The sequence below is a fragment of the Fonsecaea pedrosoi genome (genome assembly GCF_000835455.1).
Source record: "Fonsecaea pedrosoi CBS 271.37 unplaced genomic scaffold supercont1.4, whole genome shotgun sequence".
Lineage (NCBI taxonomy): Eukaryota > Fungi > Ascomycota > Eurotiomycetes > Chaetothyriales > Herpotrichiellaceae > Fonsecaea > Fonsecaea pedrosoi.
The window spans coordinates 1,247,490-1,275,292 of NW_013550612.1; the positions used below are offsets into that span (position 1 = coordinate 1,247,490).

The window sequence follows — 27,803 nt, forward strand, 5'->3', positions numbered from 1 at the left end:
AGGAATAAGGGTACTCGGAAAGGAAAGGAAAACGAGAGAGTTTGTGCATGAAACCAGGAAGCTGCGAACGAACTTCAAAGCCCAGTCAACGTCGAAACAAACAAGGCCTTCCTGTCGGTCGCTCTCTGTAAGTTATTTCTGTGGTTTGTCTATGAAACAGAGACGAAGAAAGAGGTCGAAGGCATGGTAATCACCAGCAAAGCTGGCAGATTTGAGGGATGAACACATAAGCAAACGTTGGTGGTGAAATAGGGGAGGTCACAGGCACTTGGCGTGAGCAATGTAGTCGGTAGTGATTACCTCTCAGATTTGTACAGTACTTAGTACTTTAGGTAGGTATCTAGGCACCTACTTCCTCAGGAATAGGGCACTCGTACCGGCCAAGTGCCAAGTGAAAGCCTCGTCCTATGAGGAGCGCCGAGACCCAGGGTTTAGGGGTCGACACCTCAAGTTAGGTGACTCGCCCCCAAATACCGGGGGGTTGTTGCCCCCCTATATGGGGCCTTTAGGCTGTATACTAGTCATGGCAACGTGCAGCCTCTACCTATCTATCCAGACAAGTCGACTATCCCATACCGAGTACAACTATCACTTTCAAACGAGAGTCTCTAGAGATATAGCTAGCCCCTTCATATTTCGGACCGTTGTCGACAATTTGTCCCGTGCTTGAAGCTGCCATATGAAAAGAGAGGAAAGCTTTGCGTGTACGAGTAGCAGCAACTGCGCCCATCTTCGCTCCCACCTACGTAGGTCATCTCAACACCCTTCCGTCAATCCATCCCTACACCTTTCGAAGCACCAGCAACCTCCCACCCACATTGCTTGTCGATCTCAAACCCACCACATCTGAACGCAAGACCTCGATCCTGCCACCATCGCCAGCCGCCCGCAGGCGCTCGACCTCGGCACCGAACCCGGCGCTCTCCCAAATATCATCGAGCACAGTCGCGACGATGAATCCCCCCCGTTTCACGACCCTGACAAATTCTTTGACCACCTGCGGTCCCACATGCCCGCGTGTCAGGGTGCCTACGCAGATGACCGCGTCAAAGGCGTCGTCTGGCTTTGCGATTGGAAGCGACAGGTCGGCCTGCTCCAGCACGCCGTAGACGCCTGTGTTGCGCGCCACCTCGAGCATGCCCTGGCTGATGTCCAGACCTGTAACATGCTGAGCGCCGAATTTCGCCAGCTCGACTCCGACCAGCCCTGTTCCACAGCCGGCGTCTAGGACTTGAAGTCCCCCCAGCTGGCCCTCACTTTGCCGACCGTCTAGCGCGTCGACCAATGCCTGCGCTGCAAGTTTTGGGGCAGCGTATTCCTCGGCCTCGAGGTCTTTGTCATATTCAAGAGCCCACTCGTTGTAGAGGTCGCGTGCCTCGACCGCGCTTGAGAGTGCATAAGCCCGTTGTAGGAATGGATTATCGCCCACCGGGTGAGTTGTTGAGTCTGCCATGAGGGGATTACATGTGACGATTTCCCTCCTTCGTCAGAGCAGGCTGATTTGTCTAGGTCGTTGAAAAAACGAATCAACAGAACAATGGACTCGGAAGTCGGTATCGTTAGCATCGTTAGGACTCCAATAACGGGTCCGTAAACTCAAACCTTTTGCTTGCCTGATGCCAGTCCTCGTCAGAGACGACTTGGAATTGGTCAATATCTCCGTGGCCCAGAGGAGGTCGATCCGCCGGGAAATTCCGATCCAGCTTCTTTGCGCCTTTTGTCCAAAAACAAGGCAGAAGACTGTGCTTTGGAAAAAGTTGGTATTGATCATACTCTCAACCTGGCTTCCAGCCCTGACTGAAGGCAGTAAGGTAATCCCGAAGCTTAAGGCTCAGAAACCCTGCCTCGTCGACAAAGCTATTCCACCCAAAGATGTCAACACTGGACAAGGTTGCTGGGTGCCTGAAAAGAACCCAGAACTGGACGAGGAGCTGGAAATACATCTGTCCTCCTGTTTCTCTCTCCGACAGATAAGCCTTCCTTGCGGCAGACGAACCAACTGATTGTGTCTCCAATATTGACCGTCGACCTGCGTGGTTCCTATGCTTCACCACGTGCCTCTACAGGTGACCTTTGGCCCTTCGAAGGGACTCGCGAGAGGGAAGCAGCACTGTTGTGGTGCAAGCGAGAGTTTGTTTTTTTCTTCGGCACCCTCAGATAGTTATGGGCTCGTTTGGGTCTGCATCGCACCTATTTGAATTCCTTCTTGGAGGTTTTCCAGCCCCGACATTTTAGACACTGAAACTGATTAGGTTCCATGGCCTGGCCATATCCACATTTGTGACAGTGTGCCATGAAGGGATTGCTGTGGAACGATTGGAGCAGGTGAAAGGCAAATGTCGGGTTAGAGGTACAGGTCTCGCGCCACAGAGCCTGGATGTCGGCATCTCCACCAAGCTGAGTGAAATGGACACGAATGCAACGAGTGGCCACATCCCGAAGTCCGAGCACCTGTTCGGGAGTTCCAAGATAGACGATGGGTACGGACTTCAAGAAGGCCTCGGCGTCCCAGCACTTGATGTTTGCGTTCCAGAACTTATGAGCCGCCTTTTGAGCGAGTTTGTCGATATCGTACTTTGTCGCGATGGCGAAGACTTGGGCGTGTTGGGTGAATTTGTCGCTTTCGAAATCCTGATAATCGCCCCGATAGAAGAAGTCGATCATTCTCTTGACGGTTTCGACGTCATCATCGCTTAGATCGACGGCGGGTTGTTTGGACTTCTGTTCCACTAGGTCAGAGTCTGGGAGCGGACAAAGACATGAATTGAAGCACTGCACTTACGCCCCACGGCTTGCTGCATGCCGTGTTGAAGAAGGACGACTGCGAGCAGACGACGACCTTGTGGACTTGGAATTTTTCATCTGCGCAGATGATGGTCATGTCGGAGAAGGCGCCGGAGTGGTAGACCCTGTCACTGTAAGTTGGTGTGAGTTCGTCGGAAGTGTGAGATATGCGATGGCATCTCGAACGTAGTGTAGAGAGAAGGAAAGTAGAGAAGGGCAGAGCGGAGTAGAGTAGAGTAGAGAAGACTAGTGTAGTATAGCACAGCGTAGTAAGTACTGGGTACCTGAGGAAGTAGTGAAGGATGGAAGTACTCACGCCGGAAGCCATGTAGGGTATTCAGCCATCACGATAGGTATTCTTTTTCTATAACCGTCCGTCCAGTATAAAACAAGTAGACACGAACACCGAGAGCACCACCACCACAGGGCAGTCACTTAGGCAGGTAGCATGTAGGTGGGTGGATGGGTGGATGGGAAGGTAAGAGACAGTTCAAGCGAAGATGAGGACCATAGCAAAGTACTTGGGGTACAAGTATGAGCATGTGAGCATGTGAGCATGTGAGCATGTGAGTTTGTGAATTTCAGAATCTGTGAACTTACCGCGTGAATTGCTGATTGCTATTTGTGGATCGCTTGTTTGTTTGCCGTTCATGTCTCGACTGACCTGCCCGCTTGCCTGCTTGCGTGACGTGACCGAGCCGGCCGTGTGAGAGCACTGGCCAACTTGTCTGAGCACAGACGATGCCCAGCATCGCCAGATACCTGGCAGCCTGGATGGGTAGGTACCTAGTCAGGGTGATGGTTCGGGATTCCACTGACGTCACTCCGTTTCCCTTCCTACCTTAGGTATCTGATAGGGTATCTAGGTAAAATACCCAGCTAGATGTCTTGGTATGTAGATTCATGAGACATGGATACATGAGACACGAGACACGGGACACAAGACCCTGATATGGTACAGGGCAGGGCAGGGCAGGGCAGGGCAAGGGAGGGGAGTTTGAGGGGCGAGTACATTCCTTTAGTTCTCCAGTCCTCAGTAAAATAGAACACATTTCTCAGATGCTTCGATGCGCATCGATAGGCATCAACAGGCGTCAACGTGAGTAGAGTGATGTCAAAGTCTACTCGGTAAGCTTGTATTATTGTTGTTATTATCTGCCGCCGCTCGGCTATAAACAGCCCGAAACGACGGGAATTCCGCCCGCTGATCGGCATCCAACCAACTAACCAACCCCTTTTCAAACATAGCCTCGTCCCTCACTTGGGGTACTGAGTAAACACCCACAAAACTACCTTGTACAAATAGACTACAAGGCAAGATCAAAATGTATGACGGAAGCCATCTGTCATCTTGAGAAAGCTACAAGTATATTTTTGAGAAAAGGCTGATTTTACACATGTTTGTCTTGAGAAGGACATCAGAGATGAAATAAACCACGTGGCTGAAATTAGTCAAGGGAAAGATTTTGGTCAAGGGTGAACACCTACCTAAAACTGGGGAGTAGGGATTTCCCCCGAAATTCTGCAAACCTGGTATAGACTGAAGATATCTCTCACTAGCAGATCGTGCTGGCACTTGTGCTGTGCTGTGCTGTGGTCCATCTTACCCTGCCAAGATGCGCCAGACCTCGTTCAAGCGCGCATCGCCACAGCACTTGTGATACCAAAACCCACGGAGGATCTCCTTTGCCTGCACCACACCGCAGAGGCCGCGACGGACCCTTTCCCGACAAAGTCTCTCGAGTGACTCAGAGAGCACGCCATTGCTGTCCGCTGGGCCTCCTTCCTCTTTCACCGTCACCACCAGCGAGTTGATGTGGTTCAGGTATTGCACAAATATCGCGTGCATGAACAGGATATAGAACCACATGTTCTCCTGACCCGGTCTGATTGAGCTTGTCTCGAGGATCCGGATCGTCTTCCGAAGCCTCTCCTCAGTCGCATGTGCGTTCAAGTTCCAGTACCGGAGCTGGATCCGAGCCACAGAGTTAACGTGGCCCATGAGCAGCCATTGAGACCGCAGGGCCAGAGCCATGGCGCAGCTCAGCGCGTGATATGTGACAAACTCCGGGATCATGTTACCCGACGACAGCGCCTCGGCGTGGTTCACGGCGACGTTGTTCAAGAGCTTTGAGGTCTCGACACGGTAGAAATTCAGCCACCGCTTGATTTCATGCTCCACGTCGCGGCTGTCTGCACTCCAAGACGAACTCTTAGCGGCCTCGTCTATGAAAGCGATATTCCTGATCCTTTCCACAATCGCCAAAATCTTGACATTGAATCGGAGGGAGCTGTCGATTGAGTCTCTTTGCAGTAAATGCTGCGCCGATGCCGATGCATATTCTTTTACAAGACGGAATGCAGCCGCCGAGAAACACTGTTGCCATGGGCCGGGGTCGTGGTCACCCTCCCTAAATCGGGTGCGACGGCCTTGGATCGCCGCCGTCCAGATGTCGCTCGTGCCAATCGACAAGTGGGAGATGCTGCTTCCCCTCATCATATCACTAAAGAGGTGGTGCAGCGCTTTCTGGTGCACTTCGGCGGCGGCGATATCTTCAATGTAGAACTCGCATGCAACCAGGAGCCGGATCAGGATCAGGCTACGATATGTCCGCAACTGCTCTGTCGAAACCGTACGGAGGCTCGAAATGGCGACTAATTTGTGCTTGGCTGCATACGTGATGTACGTATCGTTTCTCTCTTTGCTCCCACCAGCACATATCGAGGCACCCAGCGCAATCAGGGCATGAAGTAATGCCTTGTTGGACAACGACAGCTGAACATCCGAGACCCAGCCGTCAGCTATGTCACGGGCCACGAGCTTGTCTGGAGTGGCCGCGCCACCTAGAAACAGACCGAACGAATGTGCGAGTTTGATCAGGTGGGAATCTCGAGGCGATAATGGCAGGGCCGCTACGTCAAAGGGATTGCTGCTGCCTAGAACCCTGCAAGCAAGAACGTATCCAGCATGGGAAAGATCGGCCAACTTGTGGTCGTCCCCTTTGTTGTCGTGCGTACGTTTCTTGTGTCGTTGACAGACATCCGAGGGTGTAGAGATTTTCCATTTCTTGTCTGCCTTATTGAGGACGTCGCCATCATTCCCCTCGGTGATATTTGGTCTCGGTTTGAACTTGACAGGGAAGAGGGTCACTGGTCGACTCCCTGCCAACCGTCCGATACTTTGGGACTGTCGTCGTCGATGCGAGACCCGAGCTGCATGGGACAAGGCTACTTGGGACTGACGTTCCGTCGCACGCCATGACTTGGTGTCACAATTGATGAAAGTTACATTAACCTTTGTCCGCCTTATTGCTGTGTGACGTACCACCCGTAACCGAGTCGGATTGCGATTCTCCCTGCTCTTTTCAGGTCCAATGTCTCCCATCTCCCGTGCTCGTGCAGCAAAGACTTTTAGTCAGGTTTGGGATCCATAGACCCTCGGTTGCAAAAGGGACATAGACACGGAGATAGGACAGGGAGTCGACAGGCTTTTTCGATTCAGTCGTATTCTGGTAGCCTCGATGGTCCTTGGCCGAGGATCGAACGACCCATGTATTGACCAAATCTTCTCCACCTGTTGCAGACTTTGTCACGTTCTCTCTTTCCCCCTGCAAGTGGAAATCTCGCTCAAATAGCTCAAACGGCGCAGAGTTCGACCGATTCAAGTAAGCCGAGGCGTGCTCGAGAGCGGATCGTTTCCGGTGCTCTATCGAAGAGGAAGATGGGATCTTGCGCCTTGCCGCAAGGGGACAGTTCAGACACGGAAATGATAGGCAATTCCTCGCACGGCGATTGGCTTAGTCACATGTCCGCGGTTACGGGTAGGTCGTGATGTTCGTCCTTGAAAGAGTTCAGCCAGTTTGCGCCTTGGTTGTGTGGGTGGTTGTGGTTGTTGATCTCGATTGACTGTTGCTGTTGCATTGGCCGGCCGGTCTCTCTACACATCTGCGGTTCGAGGGATGCACCAAGCTCGGGGTTCTCTTTCTGATGCTTCCTGGGACTTGTCAGGGGTAAAGTCGTGTCAGACTCAACCGCGGATTACTCGCGCACTTGGGATTCAATGGCTGGGGTAGATCTTGGGTATATGAGGAAAGGATCAATTTGGAGGGAGAAGGCCGAGCCAAGAGCCGGACCAAGAGTGATTCCTGTGCCTCGTATACCTCCGAGCCGCCTCCCAAGCACGTACCAAGTTGTATTAAAACAAGAGTCGGCGTACACACGGACCGTTCACATTCGGCGACCTGGATAAGGCCGTGGCCCATTTAGCACAGGAACAAAGTTCGTCCAAGCGGTGAGTTTCCACTAATCATACGCAGTTGGATGTTTACCTTTTCTAGGCAAAGCAAAAAGGAGTGACTCGATGGCATCTGACGATGCTACGAGTCTGTGTCCTTCCACCTTCTTCAGACCACTCCAGGGCAAGAAATTCCGGGTGTTCGATCCTCCATCACAAGGCTACGCCAGAATCCTTCGATGCATCATCTACAGTGACTGTGGACATATCTGACGGACTAGTGCAAATGCACCCAACGCCCCACGAGTGCCAGATCCTTGACAAGTTCGGTGCCAAAAGCAAAGATATTAATGGAGAGACGAGTTTTCATCCGGCGAATGCTTCTAGCACCAAATATAAGCGAGACTTGTAGGAGGATCGAGTATCGTGTGAGGGAGAACCGTTCAGGAAAGTGACCAGGTACTTGTGCCGATACCCCCAGATTGAAGACATGCAAGGTCTAGGAATCGCTGGCTGCAGGGCTCGAGGTACGGGAGATCAGCCAACAACGTGTCTGTATGTCAAAGGCATGGACAGAGATGAATTACGATTTGATGGTTTTATTTCTCAAAAGGTGCGCAGAGTTTCGCAACCATTTCCTGCGCAATCATGTCAAAAGCCGAACAGGCGCCATATCTCCTCGCACGCACCGCTTCCACGTGGCTTTAGTCACCGCGTCCAGTGGTTCTCGATGAGGATAATGGATGCTTTCTGAACGGATCACGAATCAAATAGGTCAGCACCTCGAGGGGTGGATGAGCCTTTACCGAAAAGGGCGGAGCGACGACAAAGACCTGGTCACCTTTCGTCCCTTGACGCAGTCTTCGCTTCAGTCCGTTGAAAAAGACCCCGGATGGTCTATATGGTCTTCAGCAACATATCGATACCTCCACCCTGGTCTCGCTGTTATTGGACCTGGTCTTCCTTTTGCCATTGCTCCGTCTGGCTAGTTGTGTCTTGACCTCATCCACCATCGCTTGCTGACCGCACGAGGAGAAACCTGACATCAAAATGTCAATTGGTTCGTTCCCGGGAATCTCGAATTTCTAAGCGGCTTTGTCCTCGCTCGTTTGGCTTTCCGACTGCGCCGACATCTTGTCGTGACTGGCTCGCGGACCGTGTAGGTCTCCTGATGTATCAAACAATCAGCTGCGCGTCCAAATACCTTCTGCAACAAGTCTGGGGAGTATATCTCTTCAGTATGTGATGTTACGGTTCGATACCAGCATTCAGGCAACCATCATCTGAGACACCCCGGGGGGCTTTACAGCATACCTCGAGAGCCATGGAGAAAGCCCTGGAGAAAGTCCTGCCCATGCCAGCCACGGTATACTCCTCCCCGATCAAAGGGGCCAGATTTTCTGACACCTCCATCGATGATGCGACACCCGTCGAAGCGCCCCGGGGGAAACGAACCTGGAAGTCATACTTGTGGGACACGCTCGACAAAGACCCCGTTGAGCGCGCGTTCCTCTTCAAGCTCGACGCGGCGATGCTGAGTCTCGCCGGGTTTGGCTTCTTTATCAAATACCTGGACCAGCTCAATATCAGCAACGCCTTTGTCTCGGGCATGAAGGAGGATCTGGGTCTCTATGGCAACCAGCTGAACTACATGCAGACGCTGTGGACGGTCGGATACGTGCTGGGAGCTGTACCATGTGCGACATCTCCCCATTGTTCCTCTAGGCTTCGAGCCATCGAGCCATTTGCTGACTTGTATCTGTGATCTTTTTGGTTGTCTTCAGCGAACCTCCTCCTAACACGCGTTCGGGCCTCGATATACATCCCATGCATCCAGATCGTCTGGTCCGCCCTGACTATGTGCATGGCGGCCTGCGACACCATCAAGCCCATTTACGTGCTGCGGTTCCTGATCGGCCTCTCAGAGAGCGGCTTCTACCCTGGTGTTCAGTACCTCATTGGGTGTTGGTATCGACGCGACGAGTTGGCCAAGCGGTCCTGCATATTCCACACCTCCAGTGCCCTGGCGGGCATGTTCAGCGGCTATCTTATGGCGGCGGTCTACCATCTCGAGGGAAGGGGAGGACTCCGCGGATGGCAATGGCTGTTTATCGTTGACGGGTGCATCGCTGGTAAGTCGCTCTACTACCAGCCTTTTGTTCGTGACCGTGAGACTGATTTCTTTCAGTGCCCGTCGCAGTAGCAGGTTATCTGTTCTACCCGGACGTCCCGGAAACATGCCAGGCCTTTTATCTCAGCAAAGCCGAGATTGAACTGGCTCAAACGCGGATGCTGCTCGAAGGACGCAGCGGGCGCCAACCGTACACGTGGACCAAGATCAAGAAGATCTTTCGGTCGTGGCACTTTTACGGCGTCGTCATCATGTTCATCATCTTCGTCAACAACAACGCGATCCCGCAGCCGTTTTTCTCGCTGTTCCTCAAGGACTCGCAACATCCGAAATACACCGTGACGCAGATCAACGCGATCCCGTCGGCCAGCGCGGCGGTGCAGGTGGTGACGACGCTCATGTACGCGTGGAGCTCCGACACGTTCTTGCACGGGGCGCGGTGGCCGCCCATTATCGCAGCCAACCTGGTCAACATCGTCATCTACATCAGCCTGGCCGTGTGGGACGTGCCCATGGGGTGGAAGTGGACGTGTTTCATCCTGGTGGGCGCGGGCGGTGGGCTCAGCGGTCTGTGCTACGCGTGGGCGCACGAGATCTGCACCCACGACAACGAGGAGCGCGCCTTCGTCACGGGTTCCATGAACGAGTTCTCCTACGCCGTCCAGGCCTGGCTCCCCCTGCTGGTGTGGAAGCAGGTCGACGCTCCGCGCTACGAAAAGGGCTACATCACCTGCGCCGTACTGAGTGCCGCCATGATTGTGAATGCCATGGTCGTTCGACACCTGCAAAACAAGGAGCTTGGGGCGAAGCGCGTTCAGCAGGGTGTGTGAGGGCTCCAAGTCAGAGGGTTTGACGTGAAGAGCGAACGGCCCCCTTGACCGCTGGGTCTGCCCTCACTCAACTAGCTGGGCCAGCACAGCACAGCATAGCAGAGCACATCACGGCATCGCCTCCGCCTGGCGGACCGGCTGCCTGAGAGACGGGCCACAGGTCACTCACTGCCGACATGTCGAATGTCGAAATGACACCCATTGACCTCATCCACAACGTCCTTAATTGGGTACCTGATCAAGCTCGCTAACTCCTGGACCTCGCAACCCTCCCAAGAACATGGTGAGAAGACAGACTCTTTTAATTCTCCCTAAAAACCAGCCATGTGTCTAGCGGGGTTGACACTACAGAGAGACGTCGCTGCAGCCACGAGTCTATAGAGGCTGGGGGATGGATTCCGGATGCTCAAAGCTAGAGGCCGAGGCCTGGATACCAAGGAATTCAAGAAGAGAAGAGGGTCATCTCTCATCTCCCATCCCATATACCATACCCCTTCCCCTCCAACTTTGCAGTGGGGACAGTGTACATTATACATGCCACATGGCACATGGCACAAGACACTAAACAAGACCCAAGAACTCAAAAGATATTGTTCTGTCTATCGAATCTGTCTATACCCGTCTATATCTGTCTATAGATGCGGAGCCAGCGGCGACGTATCTTCGCTTTTATTAGAATGAGAATCTTCTTCTAAAAGCAAACACTCTGTGATCGCGCGCGCGACGTGTGCGACGTTGGACTCGTTGAGGCCCGCTATGGAGATGCGCGAGTTGTCGGCCATGTAGATGTGGTGGCGGTCTGTTTGGCCCATCAGTCAGGACGGGTCAACTCAGGACAGGTCGGGACGGGTCAGGAAGGGGATAAGATAGATCAAACAACGGGGTACGTATGCACGTATGTGTATGTGTATGCGTATGTCTTTCCAGAAATGAATAAATTCGAGTTCGCAGTAACGACTCACCTCTTAATTGCACGACGACGCTGTACGGCAAGCCCAGAAATCCAAACATTCCCGACTGCTGGACGATATGGTCCCAGGTCCCTGGAGCGCCTGTACCACACCAAAACGCAGAGCTTTGTCAGAGATTTATTCCAGATATACATGTAAACGGCGACCCAGGTGAGGGGTTGACAAAACGTACCGTTCTCAACGAGTAAGTTGTACAGCGCGGACCGCATGGCCGCGATGCGATCGCTCATGGTCCTGAGGTCGTCGAACCACATCCTGCGCAGGAGCGGGTCGCGCAGGACTTCTGTGGCAATCTTCGCGCCGTAGGCTGGGGGATTCGAAATTTCCGAGCGCTGTAGCCGCTCTAGCACGGAGTCGCAGTTCTGGGCGACTTCTGGGGATTTGGTCACGACGAGGGTCGCACCCACGCGCTCGCCTGTCCACGGCTGAATTAGCAATTGCGATGAAAATGGCAATAAAAACGGCTCAGACAACGGCAATTTCTCTCTTGTTGCTCTGGTCTTCTGGAAGACTTACCGTAAAGACCCATGTTCTTCGCAAACGAGACGGCCACCGCGGCCTCCAAGCCGAGCTCGTTGACGAAATGGCGAATGGCAAATGCGTCCTCGTCAAAATCCCCCGACCGGAAACCCAGGTACGCGGCGTCGAAGAGTGGGAAGAGCCGTCTCTCTTTGACCACACCGCCAATTTCCCGCCACTGCTCTCGTGTCGGGTCGCATCCGGTCGGGTTGTGGGCGCACGCGTGGAGGAGGACGACCGAGTCTGGCTCGGCGGAGCGCAGGGCCTCCAGGTACGATTTGATATCCAGCGTCTTGGTGTCGGGGTTGTAGTAGCGGAACGTGCGGACTCGGTAGCCCAGCGATGAGAAGACGAGATGGTGATTCGACCATGTCGGCTCTGGCACGAGCACCTGCCGAGTCAACGAGCTGTAGTTCCCGATCAGGGCGCCCGCGAGATGTAAGCTCCCCGTGCCGGAGAGGCTCTGAGAGCTGGCTATCTACGAGACATAATCAGCACAGCACAACACAGCACAACGTCTTGGGTCAATCGACTCTGAACGTACTCGATGTCTCAATTCCCCATAAGCTCCCGACCCAAAGACGAGTTCCGCAACCGCGCTCCTAAACTCTGGCAGGCCCAGAATAGGCAGATACTCGTGGTCCAGACTCGGACCGGTCAGTCTCCTCCGCGCTCGACGGACCGCAGGGAGGGCCCAGGGCAGGCCGTTCTCGTCACGATAGCTTCCTTGTCCGAGATTGACCTTCACGGGGGCTGGGTCGCCGTTGTACTTTGCCGTGAGGGCGAAGATGGCGTCTTTGGGGATCCGCGGTGCGGGCTCGAAGAACGACATGCCTCGTGAGAGCGAGCGGATGGACAGAGGGAGACTTGTGCGCATCAGAGAGTGGGAGAGAAGTGTGTGACAGTTCCTTCCTCCTTCCACGTCCGAGATCAAAGAGCTGCTAATTCCTGCTTTCAGCCTTGATCAAGCCAGGGAGCGTCGATGCTGTACCGCGAGACGAATGTCGTGATGAACATCTTTAAGACCGGACAGACACGGCGAACAATGCGCATGAACGCGAAGCAGGATGCCTTCTGAGCGTATTGGCCGTGGATTGACTCGAAATGATCACGGCAGAGGCGCCCGATTGCTCGAAGTACGGCCCCGGTTCCCGATTATTGTTGCTTGCGACGAGTTTGTATCGGATGCGGTGGCCGATGTCCGATTGCCGATGGATGGATGAACTGAGATCGGCCTCAGCCGAATCGCAATGCGGCGATGCAGTAAATGGACGATAACAATCTTGTCCAAGACCTGGTAAAACAACCATGATAATGATACAACCATGAGCAATTACGGTGGTGTCAATGTGCAGGGCTCTAGATGCATTTGCAACCCTTTGATCTCAGCCATTTCGATCTGTATCTTCGGAGTGTTACATCGCTTGGGTATTCTCTGCAGACGCCTAGTACTAGTATCTGTGAGTGACCGAAAGATACTGTTTAATATACAAGGTCGGACACTAATCTTACGACAAATGAAAAGATAAGATCGAGGTATCTATTTCCTCAACAGAGCCAATCCTACTTCATAGAGCGAAGGACCTCTGCATACAAAATGTCAGACTCTCGGCGCGCTGTCCTCGCACTATATCTAGAGTTCTGTGAGAAAACCCGCGTGATGCCATCGACCTCATCCGGTGGTCTTGAGCCCGGAAATGTGTCTGCCGCCTTACTGTTGTAGACCTCCTCCATGTGCTTCTCAACTCCTTTGTCCGTGGTTGACGCCCATGAGCCGAGATGGCCTGGTATCCACGACTCCCGTCGCACCGCTGCTTGCGTCTGTCCTGCGAGGGAGCTTGCGTCAATGATTTCCAGATTCATCGATCTGTCCATGGAATCTCGCTGCACCAGGTCCACCAGCTTGGAGAGGATATTCAACTCGAGTTTCAGCTTGACACTGTAGACGAAGCCTTTGATGCTTTCTTGGTAGAGCTGGAGACGCTTGTATTGTAGCATGACCAGCGCCGTCTGGAAGATTGTCAGTTATGGACATGGTCTGGATTCGTTGATAGCTTACGTCCATGCAGATAATCATAACATTGATGGTCAAGAGCTGCCAAATCATACTCCGAGTGTTTTCCTTGGAAATGACTCTGAGCAAAACCATCGTCTTCCACACGTAGAGCCCGGAAATGATCAGCTCCTGGAGCGTGATGATTGTCATCTGAATATGCTCCACGTAAAAGTACGCTTGGGCAAACTTTGGATTGGGTGAATATGCGTGGCCCCAGTCCAGAATCACCGTAGGGCCTCCGATGAACACACTGGTGACAATAATCATCCACTTCACTGCCCTCAGAATGTTGACATTATCGAGGATCAATCCCAACCGCGAGTACAGGACAAGAGATTGGCAGGTAATCATGCACAGCCATCCCGAGTCGAGCAGAAGCCCACTCAGCCAAAAGTCGCAGATGTTGAAGTAACTCAACGTCATCCCCAACGTGTACGACACGACGCCATAGTTGCAGATGCTCAAGCTCCAGAAATATAGGCCTGTCTTTCTCTTAAAGGTGGTCAAAATCAGAAGCACCATTTCTAGGGAGTTGTAGAAGGCCAATGCGATGGACAGGGTGACGATAACGGAGGTGGCTGTATATTGGCCATCGAACGGCCTTTTCCTCACGGCGTTCTGGTAGTAATTGTCAGAGGACATATCTGGAGGCAGCAATGAGCTATCTTGGAAGCATGGTGTCTGGCATTTGTGGTTGCTGCTGTCAGGTAGCAGATACAGGAGCTTGTTGTCGTGAGGCGATAGCAGCGATCGTAAACTCTTGCGGAAGAATATTGGCTTTGGAAAAGGTGCGACCAGAGGGATGGGCCTCCCCGTAGCCTCTGAGAGATAGGCATACTTTGCGCCAACGGGTTGAAAAAAGTCGACAAAGTGCTTGAGTGTTGGTGAGTGGTTTAGTGGGTTCATCTCCGCCTTGGGACCTTGGGATCCACGGATCCTCTTCGCCCCTCCCCCACGTTTCGCCACCTGCGTTCAGCTGGGAGCTGGGGACTCGGCGCAGCCCAGAAGACACCCAGAGAGCGGAAGCCCAGATTTCATATCACACCCCATGACACGCGCACCAACCATCGTGACTAACAAGAACAGGCATACCCAGCCTCTCGACTAGGGTAGCAGCAAATCGCAACGTTTCAATGACGTTCTGATCACAGTGCCTCAGAGCCATCGGACGAGATCCCGAGTGATCAACCCTCCACAAGGTCGCCTTGCCCAGGTTTCTTCTGTCAATGTCAACTCGACATCTTGATGAAATGTCAAATACCATGTCTCAAGCCTACCCCTCTCGCCTTGTTTTTGCTTCTGCCTACCTTTGGGATAGGTCAAGGAGTGCTTCACGGTATCACTGGGGTCCTGAAGAATGTCTGGTCAGTCATATGCTTAGATGGCTGTGTACCAAACACATCTCTCCAAGAAAGTATCAATGCTGATCTACGCTCGGCAACGAGGTAAGTCCTAGTTGGATTCATTCTCCGTATCAGCTGTTCATCAGTTTCTGCGGCCAGAAGGACCGGGTACACACCCGTTTGCCCAGAGATTGCTGACGACTGGTGCCCAGTCTGTGCTTGAGCGAAAGGAGACCTAGTCTGGCACGCGGATTTGTTCCTCACGCGCTTCCAATATCCGGTATTGGGTTAGGTTGTATAACAACTGTTGCACCTCGAGATATCGGAGGGCATCCCGACAGCGCTAGACCCCGGATTTCGCAGAATCGGTCGGGCTTTCTGACACCAATGATAGCACACGACTGATGTTCCCCTCGACAACCAGAAGGCAAAAGGCAAAATACTATAACTATGGCATCGTGGCACATCCCTGAATGGAGTATCCTGACACATTGTCGGAAGACAGCTGTTGAAGCACGACTCCTGCTATTTCTCCAAAATGAACCAAGAGAAGATTGACGACAAATCCCTCGGTGCTCAAGAGGCTGAGTATCGCTCGTATAGCGTGGACGAAGGTGGACGCCGCCTCTCTATAACTGGACGAAGGGTCTCTATCGTTGATGACGTCTTTGGAGAGATTGTTGAAGGTGGTCCGAACTACCGCAATGTCCGTGGTTTCCAGAAAGATGTCCCGCACAAGACTGACGATGCTCTCTAGGTCGGTTGGTTGGGAACAGCCATTCTCATGATGAAGACCCAGATTGGTCTCGGGGTCCTATCGATTCCAGCAGTTTTCGACGTCCTCGGCATGATCCCTGGCATCATATGCCTGATAACGATTGCTGTCATCACGACATGGTCGGACTATATTGTCGGTGTTTTCAAGCTTCGACACCGCTCTGTCTATAGCATTGATGATGTTGGCTACCTGTTGTTTGGTCGTATCGGGCGCGAGATTTTTGGTCTGGCATTTGTGCTTTGTGAGTTCATCTAACCAGCAATGGTTCTCCTTCTAACATTATACAGACTGGATCTTCGTCGCTGGTGCTGGCATGCTCGGCATCTCGATTGGTCTGAACGCAGTGTCCACACATGGAGCATGTACTGCCGTTTTTGTCGCTGTTGCTGCGATAATCGGATTCTGCCTCTCCAGTATTCAGACACTGAGCAAGATCTCGTGGCTTGCGTGGGTAGGAGTGATATGCATCTTGACTGCAAGTACGTTATTTGTCGGAGATACATCAAGAAGATGCTGACCTGGTATAGTTTTCACTGTCACCATCGCTGTTGGTGTACAGGATCGGCCTGCTGATGCACCTACAGAAGGTGTCTTTGTGTCGGATTACAAGATCACGAACAATCCGTCCTTCACCGACGCAATCTCGGCTTGTTCGTCCCTGGTATTCGCTTACGCCGGCACACCAGCTTTCTTTTCGATCGTTTCTGAAATGAGAGATCCTCGACAATACACACGGTCTCTCATTATCTGCCAGAGTGTTGTTACGGCGACATATATCACCATCGGTGTGGTGGTCTATTATTACGCCGGCTCGTATGTGGCGTCTCCGGCTCTGGGATCAGCTGGTGCCCTCCTTAAAAAGGTTGCCTATGGTTTTGCTCTCCCAGGGCTGATTGTTACAACGACTCTGGTCATCCACTTGCCGGCCAAGTACATTTTTGTGCGACTTTTGCGTGGCACCCATCACCTTACTGAGGGTACTGCCAGACATTGGATTACCTGGCTAGGATGTACGGGTGGGAATGCCATCATCGCCTATATTATTGCAAGTGCCATTCCCGTCTTCGGTGGCCTTGTGTCCCTCATTGGTGCTTTGCTCGGAACTCTCATGTCGTTCCAGCCCATGGGTTGTATGTGGTTGTACGACAACTGGGGCAAATTCAAGGCCGAGCGGACTACCAAACTGACTCTGATGGTCTGCTGGAGTGTCTTTGTGATCGTATCGGGCACTTTTTTGATGATTGGGGGCACCTATGGGTCGGTCGTCGGCATCATTGACTCATACAAGGCCTCTGGTGGCTCTGCCGCATGGTCGTGTGCTGACAACTCGAACTCGGTATGAGATTACTCCATGTTGGAGGACCATGGGCTTTGTGATAAATGTATGTCAAAGGTACAGGACATTCGTTAGCTCTTGGGTCTGGGTTGTTTCGCAGAGAATGCTCGACCACGTTGACCATGTAGTCATTGCAATAGCCTTAAGCTGAGTTCAAATGTCTCTTCCTCCAGTTTTGGTTAGTAGCTGGATTGCCTCGGTAGGTTCCATCACTAACACACGAGGTGGAAGACCCCTGGATGGGAGGATAGTCAGTGCCCGAGTCATAGAGACGAATTTTGTCCTTCTCGCCTGGCTAGATTCACCGAGCGGTTCCACCTACAGCTACCACTTAAGTCGTCCAAGGCCTGGCCTCCCCTCCCCCCCGCCTCTGAATGCGTCACAGAAATTGCCAGATCGAACACCAAACCAGCCCGTAGCGGGTCAAAGACCTGCTAGGAAGGCAGATGAGGTTGCCTCACCACGTGACCCTCGTGAAGAAGCGTCAGCAAACCAGGCGTTAATGCACATATCTGTACGTCCTGCTATGGGGGAACCGACAAACGATTGCCCCATCCCAGCGATAGGCCCGAGCGCGGGGTAATTAGACCTCACCTCAAAACCAGTCTTGTTTGCAGTCAGTCTTGCAGCTAGCAGCCTGTTCCCTCCAGCGCAACTGCGTTGTAATTAGACTCTCACGTCAATCCTGGCAATGTCAGAACACGACACCTTTTTCAAAGCCTGCGCGGACTGGGCTCGCGGCGAAGGTCATTTCTCGCGACAGGGTAAATTGCTTGTATAAATACAATATTCAGCAACCCTCCCTGAAAGATGTGACAGCTCGTTACAATACGGTAAGTGCATGTCCTTTCCCTAGGAATAGGCTGACGCAGACCGTAGTTCAATAACATCCAGTTCATCCGTGTTTTTGAGCCGGTATTACTTGGGAAGAAGAAGGGAATAGCGAAACTAGTGGCATTACATACAATTGAGTCCTGCACGGTTGGAGGGAAACACGTGAGCCTAGGAGAAGATTTTACAATAGAACCGGGCCACAATGTACACATAACGCCACAAGGAGAATTTTTGTTTGCCGAAATGGACCAGTGAACACAGAAAATATTCCCTGCCCGGAGAGAGAACCCGCCGTTCGACTCACCACGGATCAAGAGTGAATCGGGCAAGGAGCAGTGTGAAACGAAGGGCCGCAGCCATCGACGCCGTATTCTGAACTCAGACCTATCATCAACGAAAAATGGTATCTCTGAACTAAGATTGGTCCCTCCAGGGATGGTGCTTTGGATCGGTCAAAATTCGAGGCCGTCGATGAACAGGGGCATCAAAGGAGGATGGTGAAGCATAATTTGGCTACAGCGGTCGTTGGAAATGCAGCACTGGCACCCTCCACCTTCCACGCTAACCCGAAATCACAGCAAAGTTGCGCATTGCGCAAGTTTGTTACGAACGTCCAATCTGGACCGGCGCAGACCGTTTCGTTCATATACTCTTTTTCTCGCAATGGCCGAACCAAATCATTCATGTCCATGCTGTTCCCTGCTGTTCCTGACCCCCATCTCCCCGATAGACGTGAGGACAATCCACCGCCACATCCCCGGACCCACGTAAGTGTGACGCAGACTCAGCCCTGAAATGGACACATAGAAGGCCTCAAACCCCGTCATGGTCTTCGCTGCAACCTAGATCCTTCTCAAGATAACTTAGGTAGTGCAGTCTCCAGCTGATGGCTCCGCTTCCTACCATCCTGACCCAGTTGGATGCTCTTGGAGTCTTTCTCTGGAGACCAACTTCGATCGCTTCGTCGCACACTGAGGTAGACCGCCTTGCTGGGAACTCAATGCCGACTTTGTGTCCATCTCTTGAGAACTTTATCCGTAGTGATTGAACAATAAGGAAGAGAGGACGAAAGAATCCTCAAAGACTATATATCGCCTGGCTCACCCTGCCATCTTCTCCCCATTATTATGTGCGACCCGCTGCGATGGATTCGCCACCTAAAACCAATAAACACCACATCGCCCCAAAGGACTCTCAAGAAAAGACCGAGCAGTGAAGCCATTGCGACGCCAGACCCCCCAAAAAAGAAACTCTGGCGAAGCGAGGGCTTCACACACGGCGGCTTCATCCATTTTTTACCGACAGTCAAGCGCGAAACATACACATATCTCCAGACCTAGACTATCAGCCGGCACTCCAGCAAACTGAAGCATCAATTAAACGACCCAGGATTTTTAGGAAACCTCATCTAGCAGGAGAATAGGAGTAGTCGACATGGGCACGCTGCTGTCACTGCGAGATTAGTGGGCTGATTATGAGTTGGCCACAATGCAGACACTGTCTCCACAATCGTTGCACCTTTTGCGAATACCCAGAAGAAAAGCACCAACATGACGTCGAAGCAGACGGCTGCAGAGTAACGGCTCAATTCGGCAAGCTGAGTGAGCTCTCCGGGGAGATAGGCCTCGAGTTGGCATTGCTCGTTTTGACAGGGCGGCAAAGACAACGTCTTCCCAGGGTCTGGGAGAGGTTAAAGCTCCTGAATTAAAGCCTGTCAGAGCTGGAGGACGCTGGAGCGGAAGGGCCCGAGCCTGAAAATCCGCCTAAGTGATAGCGGGCGAGAAGGATCCCGTCAGAAAAATAGCGATGCACCGTGCATCTCTGCTTCCCCTCGGTCTTCATGCAATGCGAAACTGTCGACCTCAAAGCCTGTCTTTACTTGTCCAATGTGCGTGAGGAACAATTCTTCCGGTGAAACCTCCCATCGTATATTGAACGGCATTGCACGCAAGTGGAATTAGGAGGAAGAGTGGAAGCAAACAAAACTACGGCTGAGCCCAAGAAGCGGAATAACGGGAACTGCGTGCGAACATGTGAGGTTGCAAGCGCACCAATCAGAACCCCAGCTTTCCACTCCTCCGACCGCACTTCAAACATCGCCTACGCGAACCCAGCCGTCTAACATCTACTTGTACGGTAGTACACACTTCTCACTAGACGGATTGAAACTGCACGAGTATGCACTGATGCATTTGGACTACAGATAGTCCCAGCCACGCTCGGGGGCTTCCACGAATCTTCAAACCTTTCCCTCAAAGTCGACTCCTCCGGCCAACATGTCCAGTAGAGTCAGCGCACATGGCTCGGTGGGCATGCCGCGGATCCAGGATGTCCTTCGCACCCCCGAAGATCTCGAAAAGATCACAAGTTTAAAGGCAGAAATCAATCGTAAAAAGGGGGATGTGGATGCCAGATTAAGAGAAGGATTGCAGGATCATCTGGACACCACGCAAAATGGCATGTCAACCCTATCCGAAGGGCAGAAACTGGTCGGACAAATCAAGGAAGAGATGAAGAGCATCTATGATCTCTGCGAGCAGGCTCAGGCCATCCGCAAGAACTTCCCTCAGTTGGACTATCTTGCAAGAGTACACCGGAATTTCGAGGCCACCCGTGCAATGCAGGCAGGTCTGGACAGCTTCGAAAGAGATTGCTCGTATGTCCAGAGACTTCTAGAACAAGACGAGAGCGATCTGTACAGACAGCCAAATCTCCTGGAAGCCTACATGCGCTTGACACGACTGCGAGACTTTCGAGACGAAGCGTTGGATCAGATTCGGCGAGCAAGAGACTCGAGTCTGGAACAGACACTGCTCGATTGGTTTCAACAGCTAGACAACATCGTCGAGCTCTTCGATGAGCATATTGGATTCATTTGCATGAATCTCATCGACCTGGTTCAACGTGCTGATGACACCAGCATCATCGTAAGGTTAGCCATCGTCCTTGCTTCGGAGGAGAAGAACGACGATCGCGTTCGAGCGCTCCAAGACGCTCAGAAGGACCATCAAGATCTTGTTAGCAAGTTTACATCTTTCAACATCGGACCCAAAGCAACACGTGGATACAAAGAGAAATTCATGCAGGCTATCGAAAATGTCGCAGAGGGCAAATTCATCCAGACGCGGCAGGAGTTTCAAGAAGATCCTTCCAAACTTAAGAGTCAAACTAGGTGGTTCTTTGAAGACATTAATGCTGTCAAACAAGGAATGCAGAAACTTTTCCCTAGAAAGTGGAAGATCTTCAACACATACGTGGATATCTACCACAAGCAGATGCACGACTTTCTCATGTCTTTTGTGGACGCCGAAGATCTCCGACCGCCACAAATGTTGGGCATTGTCCACTTCATCGATGATTATTACAAGAGAATGAACAAGCTGGGCGTCTCGCAGACCCAGCTGAAACCACATGTTCTGGATTCACGGGAAGGTGACCTTATCCGCGACTACAGAAACATCATCACTAAAGCCCTCAACTCTTGGATCGATCGAATGTACGTTACCGACCGAAAGAACTTCATGGCCAAAGCGCCAGACGCCATCGAACAGGATCCAGACGGGCATTTCAGAACCAAAACGCTTGGCGATATGTGGCGTATGCTGCATGAGCAAGCCGTTGCAGCAGGCGATTCCGAGCGTGAAGATGTTGTTGAAGGCGTTATGAGCGCCATGTTCGGCGCCTTGAAATCTCGGCAGCAGCAATGGGAGAGGCTGGTCGACGAAGAAGTGGAGCGGTACAAAAACCCAACCTCGGAACAACTTGAAACCTTGCAGCAGCTCCAAGACTGGCTTCTCGCTATTGCCAATGATCAGATTGCCTGTGTGGATGATGCTGCGGGCGATGTGCTAGATGATCCCACGGCCCAAAAGGGATACTTGACACGATTCAGAGAGGACTTTGTCAAACTGCCCACTCCACCCTCGGCAAAATTCATGTCTACTAATGGAACCACGGAGCTGGACGCCCTCCGAGATGGCTACGTAGATCTGGCTACTCACTGCATCAACCGATTTGTTCAACTTATATTCAGGGTTGACTTCCGGACCATCATGACGGAGCTATTCGTCCCAGGCAAGTGGTACGAGCAGTCTGCAATGCAACGGATTACCACCACATACGATGACTATATTGGGGACTACAGCGCCGTGCTGCATCCCTCGCTGATTGACATTCTGATTGAAGAGCTTTCAGACGCCCTGCTGGTGAGCTATCTGACATCCATCCGCACCAATCGCGGCGTCAAGTTCAGGCGGGGTGAACCGTTCCCTGCAAGGTTCAGAGACGATGTGCTCGCGGCATTCGCATTCTTCGAAAAATACCCAGACACCTTCAACGAGACAATCAAACCCAAGTGGAAAGCCGTGAACTATACGGTCCAGCTGCTGGAAACTGACAAGAACGACGTCGTGCGGGTGTACGAGCAATTCAAGCGCGAGTTCTGGGACCTTCAACTGAGCTGGGTGGAAGGCGTACTGAAGACTCGCGACGATTGGGATCGTGGCATGATTACCGCAGTTAAGCGAGCAGCCGCAAGCACCTACGCGGAACGTGGTATGGATACAGTCATGGGCAAGGTCAAGTAATCCACATATCGAGGGTATCCTAGTTCCTGCTTGTGATTCCCCTTACCGGAAACGATCCCGCCACTCGTCGAGCCACGAAAGATGTTGACTCAGTGGCCCCCACAGGGTCCAGAACGGGTCCTCGATTCGATATATCTCTTCGACAACTACACTTATATCCCTCCACTTGCTCTTGGGGTTTCACCGAGAGGTTCGAAGCTGATGATATTCCCCTTCTGTCAAGCAAGTGTTACAAACCATTAAGGAGATTGAAGATACCCCGAGACAAAGGCCACAGACGGAGGGATCGACTGCAGCATCAGAGCACATGACGGAATCTCTTTTGTGGCAGTGCAATTACGTCCCAACGACCATCTTTCGATTCGAGGGATCAAACGAAGAAATATTTATTGTCGATATGGTGGCTCATACCACGTGTGTCGATTGTCGGATTCTAACTCGCTCCAAGCCTTTGACTGCCCAGAGGCCCGGGTTGTGCTTTTCTTTGAGCTTCGTGCACCATATCGCCCCTCCCAAGTCTTTCAAGCGCAACTCAAATCATCGGCATTCTCTCAAAGCTGTCTTGGCTGGCTCGGCGGAGGTCTGGGCATCTTGGGGTTCCTCCCTGGTTCGCTCCCTGCCAATCAGGGCAAATCATGTTCATCGGCATGTTCGTCCTCCTGGCATTCAGACTTCCTCGATAGCACATCTGAAGTAGCATGGAAATGAGATGTTTTCGCACATGGCTCCTGCTTCGAACGCAATTCGTTCAATGGAGACGTCCAGAGCAGTTCTCCTCGATCCGCCACCTACTGACGTATCCCGAACAGCGAGCGGGAGAATTCTTTCTCTCTATAAAGCCAGCATATCAGGAGTCCTAGACCTGCTCTGATGATCATGGTAGAGCTTCTAGGCTGTGACTTTTGAACCCTCTGCGTATCCCCAGTCTCTGCTGCAACCATGGTGTTCGAGGCCATCAAAGAGTCATGGAGACTCTTTACTCCCACGGAGAAGAGGAATATTGCCATCTACATTGTCGGAATCATGTTGTACAAATTTGGACTTGAGGCTTTCAACGGTTCAATCGTCGCCCTGGCCACCAACAAATACGACTACGAAGCCTGGCTCACCGATACCACCCCCAAGACCTTTGAGCGCGTGGGCCTGTTGACCGGCCTCAATCAGGCCTTCCAATGTGTGGGCTCGATTTTGATTGCGCCTCTCATCAAACGGTGGCCTACCAAGCTGGTCCTCTCAGTGGCGATAATGGTGTTCGGTGTCATGACGGCCATTCTCCTTGTCGTGGACGCTGGTACCGGCGGGCGTTTCAAGCCTGATAATTGGGGAGATACGCACGACGATGATGACTTTGGATACTACGGCTCCTACAACGCTAATGGGATCATCCCCATCTACTGTGTCAGCGGCATTGCCTATGGAATGGTTGAATTGATCCGACGTGTCATTCCACGAGACATTGTTGGAGGCAACGTCCAAAAGCTTCGACGAATGGACTCGCTTGTTCACATCTTCTACGAAATTTCTGGCACCGCGGGCGCCTTCTGCACGGCTTTGGCTTTGATCCCTTCATTCGGCAACAACTATTCCTTCATCATCACCCCCATTTTCTTCGCTGCCGCTGCAGCCGTTTGGTTCTTCATCTCCAACCTCAACTATAAGAAGCCGTTGAAGGAAGGAGGCAACTACCTCCTAGCCGTGGCCATGGGCTTCTGGCTCTTCTTCGATTCCATCTGGACTGGTTTCAAGATCATCTTCAGCTCTCGCAAGTTTATCTGGCTCTTGCCAGGCTACTCCTTTGCACTCTATGGTCACCGATATCTCGAGAACGGTATTGCGCCCGCAGTGGCTCGACGATATCTAGGGAACTCTGCTTGGTCACAGATCATGGGTAAGTTGAGACATCCACCACATCATCTTTGCCCGCAAAGCCTTCTGCACCAGCTTCCACAGGAGGCTGTCTACGTCTGTTGCAAATATTGCAGCACATCTTTTATACTAACTTTGAAAAGTGGGAGGTAGTAACTTTGGCGAGCTTCTTGGTGCCGGATTTGTCTTCCTCTTCACCAATCTCGTCCAGACTCCGATGCCATGGCTCCGACTCGATGCCCTGATGCTTCTCATAGTATGGTATCTTCCTTACTGGCACCCAAAGCGGGGTGATGTCAATGAAGCCTGGCGCGTCGCCGGTACCTTCATTCCCATCTCGTTCGGTTGGGCAGCTGGCGATGTCTCCCTAGCTGCTTACATCCAGGCCTCGCTCGCCCGCCTAGAGGCCGAAAACAAGGAGGTCTCAGCGTTGGGCGCAGTCATGGCCTTCCTCTATTCGACATACATCGTCATTTATGCCATTTGCTCTCCTCTTCTAGGTCGCTACATCGACCGTATCTATGCCAACACAGGCGGCTCTGACGGTGGAAACATCCGTGAAGCCATCAGAAATGTGGGTGGCGTGCAATTTACCGTGATTATGGCAGTTGTGTTCGCCTCAACTTTCATTCCCAAAGGGGCCGTGGCTTTCAATCCCAAGATGCTCAATGATGAGGTCCTTGACAAGGATCTTGACCATGAGAGTGAAAATGGGTTTGTGGATGAAAAGGATCGCAAGGCCAGTGCTTTGGATGCGAAGGTAGAGGAGCAAGCGGAAGAAAGGCGTCAGAGTGTCACAAGAGTGTCTGCTGATATCAACGACACCTTTTCGCCAGATCTGAAGCATATCAGAGAGGAAAACGGAGGCCCGCTGAGGACCTAGCTATATCCAACCTCGCCGACCTTGGAGTAGGGAAAAGTGGTGCATATCGCACACTTGGCGATGTATGGCCACCAGATCTTGATCTTGATTGATGTAATCACGGGCTTCGGTGCTGGTGCCGGGTTCTCAGGTTCGGAGGACATTTCCTCATTGCGTCAGTGCGACAGAGCGAACTATCCATTCCATTTTAAGCACAGGAAAGGTTGTTCTAACTGGACTCCCACTCTGTCATTACCGAGGACATCACGAGTCGTTTGTCTGAATTGTTTCTTCCTGAGCAGCAGAGTTGTCTTACCAGAACCAAAAGCAAGAGTGCAGAACGAAAAACGTGATTTCCCACATTCTGAACATGTCATTCATCCCCTTTCAGGCTGGTGGATTTCTGTCGGTGTTTGATCGGTCTGCACCCTGGGAGCCTTGGATAATGGGGCTTCAGATTGACTCAAGAATTTGTGAATATGTTCTTCATCGCATATAATATACCGTGAGTTCCCACTGGGACCAAATTTGGTGACGCCTGTACCCATTGCTGTTGTACTTGGCCAGCTTTCTTGGATTTGACCCAGCCAGCCAAGTCCTCTGGCCACGATACACGTCACGGAGCTGCATCCCTGTTCGCAAAATAGAAGTAAGTAGAACTAAGTGTGCACTATAAACCAAGATATATTCAGCAGATTGACGTTCCAGTCGACCTGTCCTGCATTGGAAGGATCTTGGCGTGCGATGGTGCTCGCCCTCTGCGAAGATCAGTGCATGCCATTCCCCCCGGCAAACGTCCACAACAGCAGCAGCTTCAGTGGAAGAGCGGGAAAACGAAACTAGACATAGAGTCAGTGCACAACGAGTGTAGTCCACTAACCACGAACTCCCGCACGTTGGTTGGGCAGGTGGGCGAGGCTTGGGTAAGGCTGTGCCAAGATCTAGGACTCGCCAAGATTTCATTCCTAATCTAGACTAGTTCACAGCACAACCCCAATTTTCGCTGCGCCCATGGCAATTGAAGATTTTGGGACTTCTCTTCGCAGACACCACCAGCAACCCTCACCTTCTTCTCATCCACCTTCTCAACAACGAACGCAAGATGTCGAACCGTCCTACTGTCGGCATCGTCGGCGGCGATGGCGCCAGCACTGGAGAAACCCATCCTCTGCCAGCCGTCTTCAGCGCTCCCATTCGTCCTGATATTGTTCAGTATGATTCCCTCTCCGACGCAGCAAATATCGATTATAATTCCCACGGCAGTGAGCTAACGGCTAGACCAGGACCGTCCACGCTGGAATGGCCAAGAACAAGAGACAACCATATGCCGTGAGCGAGAAGGCAGGCGAGCAGACATCAGCCGAGTCATGGGGCACAGGTGCGTTCTAGGGAGAAAAATCCAATATCAACGTGGTTGAGACGGACGCGGGAAACTAACATGAGAGGAAATTTTGCAGGTCGCGCTGTTGCACGTATTCCTCGTGTCTCTGGCGGTGGTACACATAGAGCAGGTCAGGCTGCGTTCGGTAACCAATGTCGATCCGGCCGCATGTTCGCACCCACAAAGGTTTGGAGGAAGTGGCATCAGAAGATCAACTTGGGCCAGAAGTAAGAGACAACTACAATTTGCTACCGGTGCTGCTTGGAACAACTCTTCTAACGGTGGTTCTTTTCGCTTACAGGCGCTTCGCTACCGCATCTGCCATTGCTGCCAGCTCTGTCCCGGCTCTCCTCCTCGCCCGCGGCCACCGCATCTCCACCGTCCCCGAAGTGCCGCTCGTCATCTCAAGCAAGGTCTTTGAAGGTGCCGCCCTCGTCAAGACCTCCGCCGCCGCCGCTCTTCTCAAGGCCGTTGGCGCGGGCCCAGATATCGTCAAGGTCCAGAAGTCCCGCAAATTGCGCGCCGGCAAGGGTAAGATGCGAAACCGCCGACACCGCCAGCGCCGCGGGCCTTTGGTAGTCTACAACCCAGAGGTCGACGGCAAGGAGCTCGTTCGGGCGTTCCGCAACATCCCTGGCGTCGAGACCTCGTCGGTCTTCGCGCTGAACCTCCTCCAGCTCGCCCCCGGTGGTCACTTGGGTCGGTTCGTCATCTGGACCTCTGGTGCATTTGGTGCGCTGGACACCATCTACGGCTCGACGACAGAAGCGTCGACCCTGAAGAAGGACTTCCTTTTGCCGTCCAACGTCGTCTCCAACGCCGACATCACCCGCCTCATCAACAGCTCCGAGATCCAGTCCGTGCTCCGCGAGCCCAAGGGCTACGCCACCACCAAGCGCGCCGGCGTCCAGAAGAAGAACCCGCTGCGCAACAGACAGGTGCTGCTCCGCCTCAACCCTTACGCTGCGCAGTACTCCAAGGACAAGATTGGGCAGAAGGGCGTCGACCACGGCAAGCCCGAGCGTGTCAATGAGAAATTCCAAGAGGTTTTGCACGAGAACTAGAGCGAAAAAAATGTTTTGGACGATTTTTCCCTTTTTCATCGAAGAGTTCCGGAATGCGAGGGTCGAGTGGGTTCAATGCAAGACACTCTGACACACTGGACGGTGGATGCTGGACGTGCGGGCAGGCGCTGGACTGTGAACACCTCATGGCTCTGTCTAACGGGTTGAGCAGCAATCCAGCGACGGCCTATGGCCAACGTCAATTGAGTGGAGTGGTGTTTCCCTTAT

General features: G+C 52.5%; 10 protein-coding genes across 10 annotated transcripts; 5 read left to right on the plus strand and 5 right to left on the minus strand.

The window, feature by feature from the left end:
- Nucleotides 1–781: 781 nt before the first annotated feature.
- Nucleotides 782–1,453, minus strand: Z517_06242 (uncharacterized protein; the record flags this gene model as incomplete). Its single annotated transcript, XM_013427982.1, has 1 exon — nt 782–1,453. The coding sequence occupies one exon, from the start codon at nt 1,451–1,453 to the stop codon at nt 782–784; it is 672 nt and encodes a 223-aa protein (XP_013283436.1).
- A 737-nt stretch (nt 1,454–2,190) lies between these two features.
- On the minus strand, nt 2,191–2,881 carry Z517_06243 (uncharacterized protein; the record flags this gene model as incomplete). The annotated part of the gene is made up of 2 exons (XM_013427983.1): nt 2,191–2,721; nt 2,783–2,881. 2 exons carry the CDS (start codon nt 2,879–2,881, stop codon nt 2,191–2,193), a joined length of 630 nt encoding a protein of 209 aa, XP_013283437.1.
- A 1,506-nt stretch (nt 2,882–4,387) lies between these two features.
- Nucleotides 4,388–6,169, minus strand: Z517_06244 (uncharacterized protein; the record flags this gene model as incomplete). Its single annotated transcript, XM_013427984.1, has 1 exon — nt 4,388–6,169. One exon carries the CDS (start codon nt 6,167–6,169, stop codon nt 4,388–4,390), a length of 1,782 nt encoding a protein of 593 aa, XP_013283438.1.
- A 2,173-nt stretch (nt 6,170–8,342) lies between these two features.
- On the plus strand, nt 8,343–9,979 carry Z517_06245 (uncharacterized protein; the record flags this gene model as incomplete). Its single annotated transcript, XM_013427985.1, has 3 exons — nt 8,343–8,715; nt 8,803–9,150; nt 9,207–9,979. The coding sequence occupies 3 exons, from the start codon at nt 8,343–8,345 to the stop codon at nt 9,977–9,979; spliced, it is 1,494 nt and encodes a 497-aa protein (XP_013283439.1).
- Nucleotides 9,980–10,611: 632 nt separating this feature from the next.
- Nucleotides 10,612–12,301, minus strand: Z517_06246 (uncharacterized protein; the record flags this gene model as incomplete). The annotated part of the gene is made up of 5 exons (XM_013427986.1): nt 10,612–10,778; nt 10,942–11,031; nt 11,123–11,365; nt 11,467–11,947; nt 12,014–12,301. 5 exons carry the CDS (start codon nt 12,299–12,301, stop codon nt 10,612–10,614), a joined length of 1,269 nt encoding a protein of 422 aa, XP_013283440.1.
- A 731-nt stretch (nt 12,302–13,032) lies between these two features.
- On the minus strand, nt 13,033–14,167 carry Z517_06247 (uncharacterized protein; the record flags this gene model as incomplete). Its single annotated transcript, XM_013427987.1, has 2 exons — nt 13,033–13,479; nt 13,529–14,167. The coding sequence occupies 2 exons, from the start codon at nt 14,165–14,167 to the stop codon at nt 13,033–13,035; spliced, it is 1,086 nt and encodes a 361-aa protein (XP_013283441.1).
- Nucleotides 14,168–15,406: 1,239 nt separating this feature from the next.
- On the plus strand, nt 15,407–16,988 carry Z517_06248 (uncharacterized protein; the record flags this gene model as incomplete). Its single annotated transcript, XM_013427988.1, has 4 exons — nt 15,407–15,574; nt 15,626–15,887; nt 15,934–16,125; nt 16,174–16,988. The coding sequence occupies 4 exons, from the start codon at nt 15,407–15,409 to the stop codon at nt 16,986–16,988; spliced, it is 1,437 nt and encodes a 478-aa protein (XP_013283442.1).
- Nucleotides 16,989–20,092: 3,104 nt separating this feature from the next.
- Z517_06249 (uncharacterized protein) lies at nt 20,093–22,402 on the plus strand (the record flags this gene model as incomplete). The annotated part of the gene is made up of 1 exon (XM_013427989.1): nt 20,093–22,402. The coding sequence occupies one exon, from the start codon at nt 20,093–20,095 to the stop codon at nt 22,400–22,402; it is 2,310 nt and encodes a 769-aa protein (XP_013283443.1).
- Nucleotides 22,403–23,341: 939 nt separating this feature from the next.
- Z517_06250 (uncharacterized protein) lies at nt 23,342–25,151 on the plus strand (the record flags this gene model as incomplete). Its single annotated transcript, XM_013427990.1, has 2 exons — nt 23,342–24,290; nt 24,412–25,151. The coding sequence occupies 2 exons, from the start codon at nt 23,342–23,344 to the stop codon at nt 25,149–25,151; spliced, it is 1,689 nt and encodes a 562-aa protein (XP_013283444.1).
- A 1,081-nt stretch (nt 25,152–26,232) lies between these two features.
- Z517_06251 (uncharacterized protein) lies at nt 26,233–27,575 on the plus strand (the record flags this gene model as incomplete). Its single annotated transcript, XM_013427991.1, has 4 exons — nt 26,233–26,342; nt 26,414–26,508; nt 26,588–26,738; nt 26,813–27,575. The coding sequence occupies 4 exons, from the start codon at nt 26,233–26,235 to the stop codon at nt 27,573–27,575; spliced, it is 1,119 nt and encodes a 372-aa protein (XP_013283445.1).
- Nucleotides 27,576–27,803: the final 228 nt, after the last annotated feature.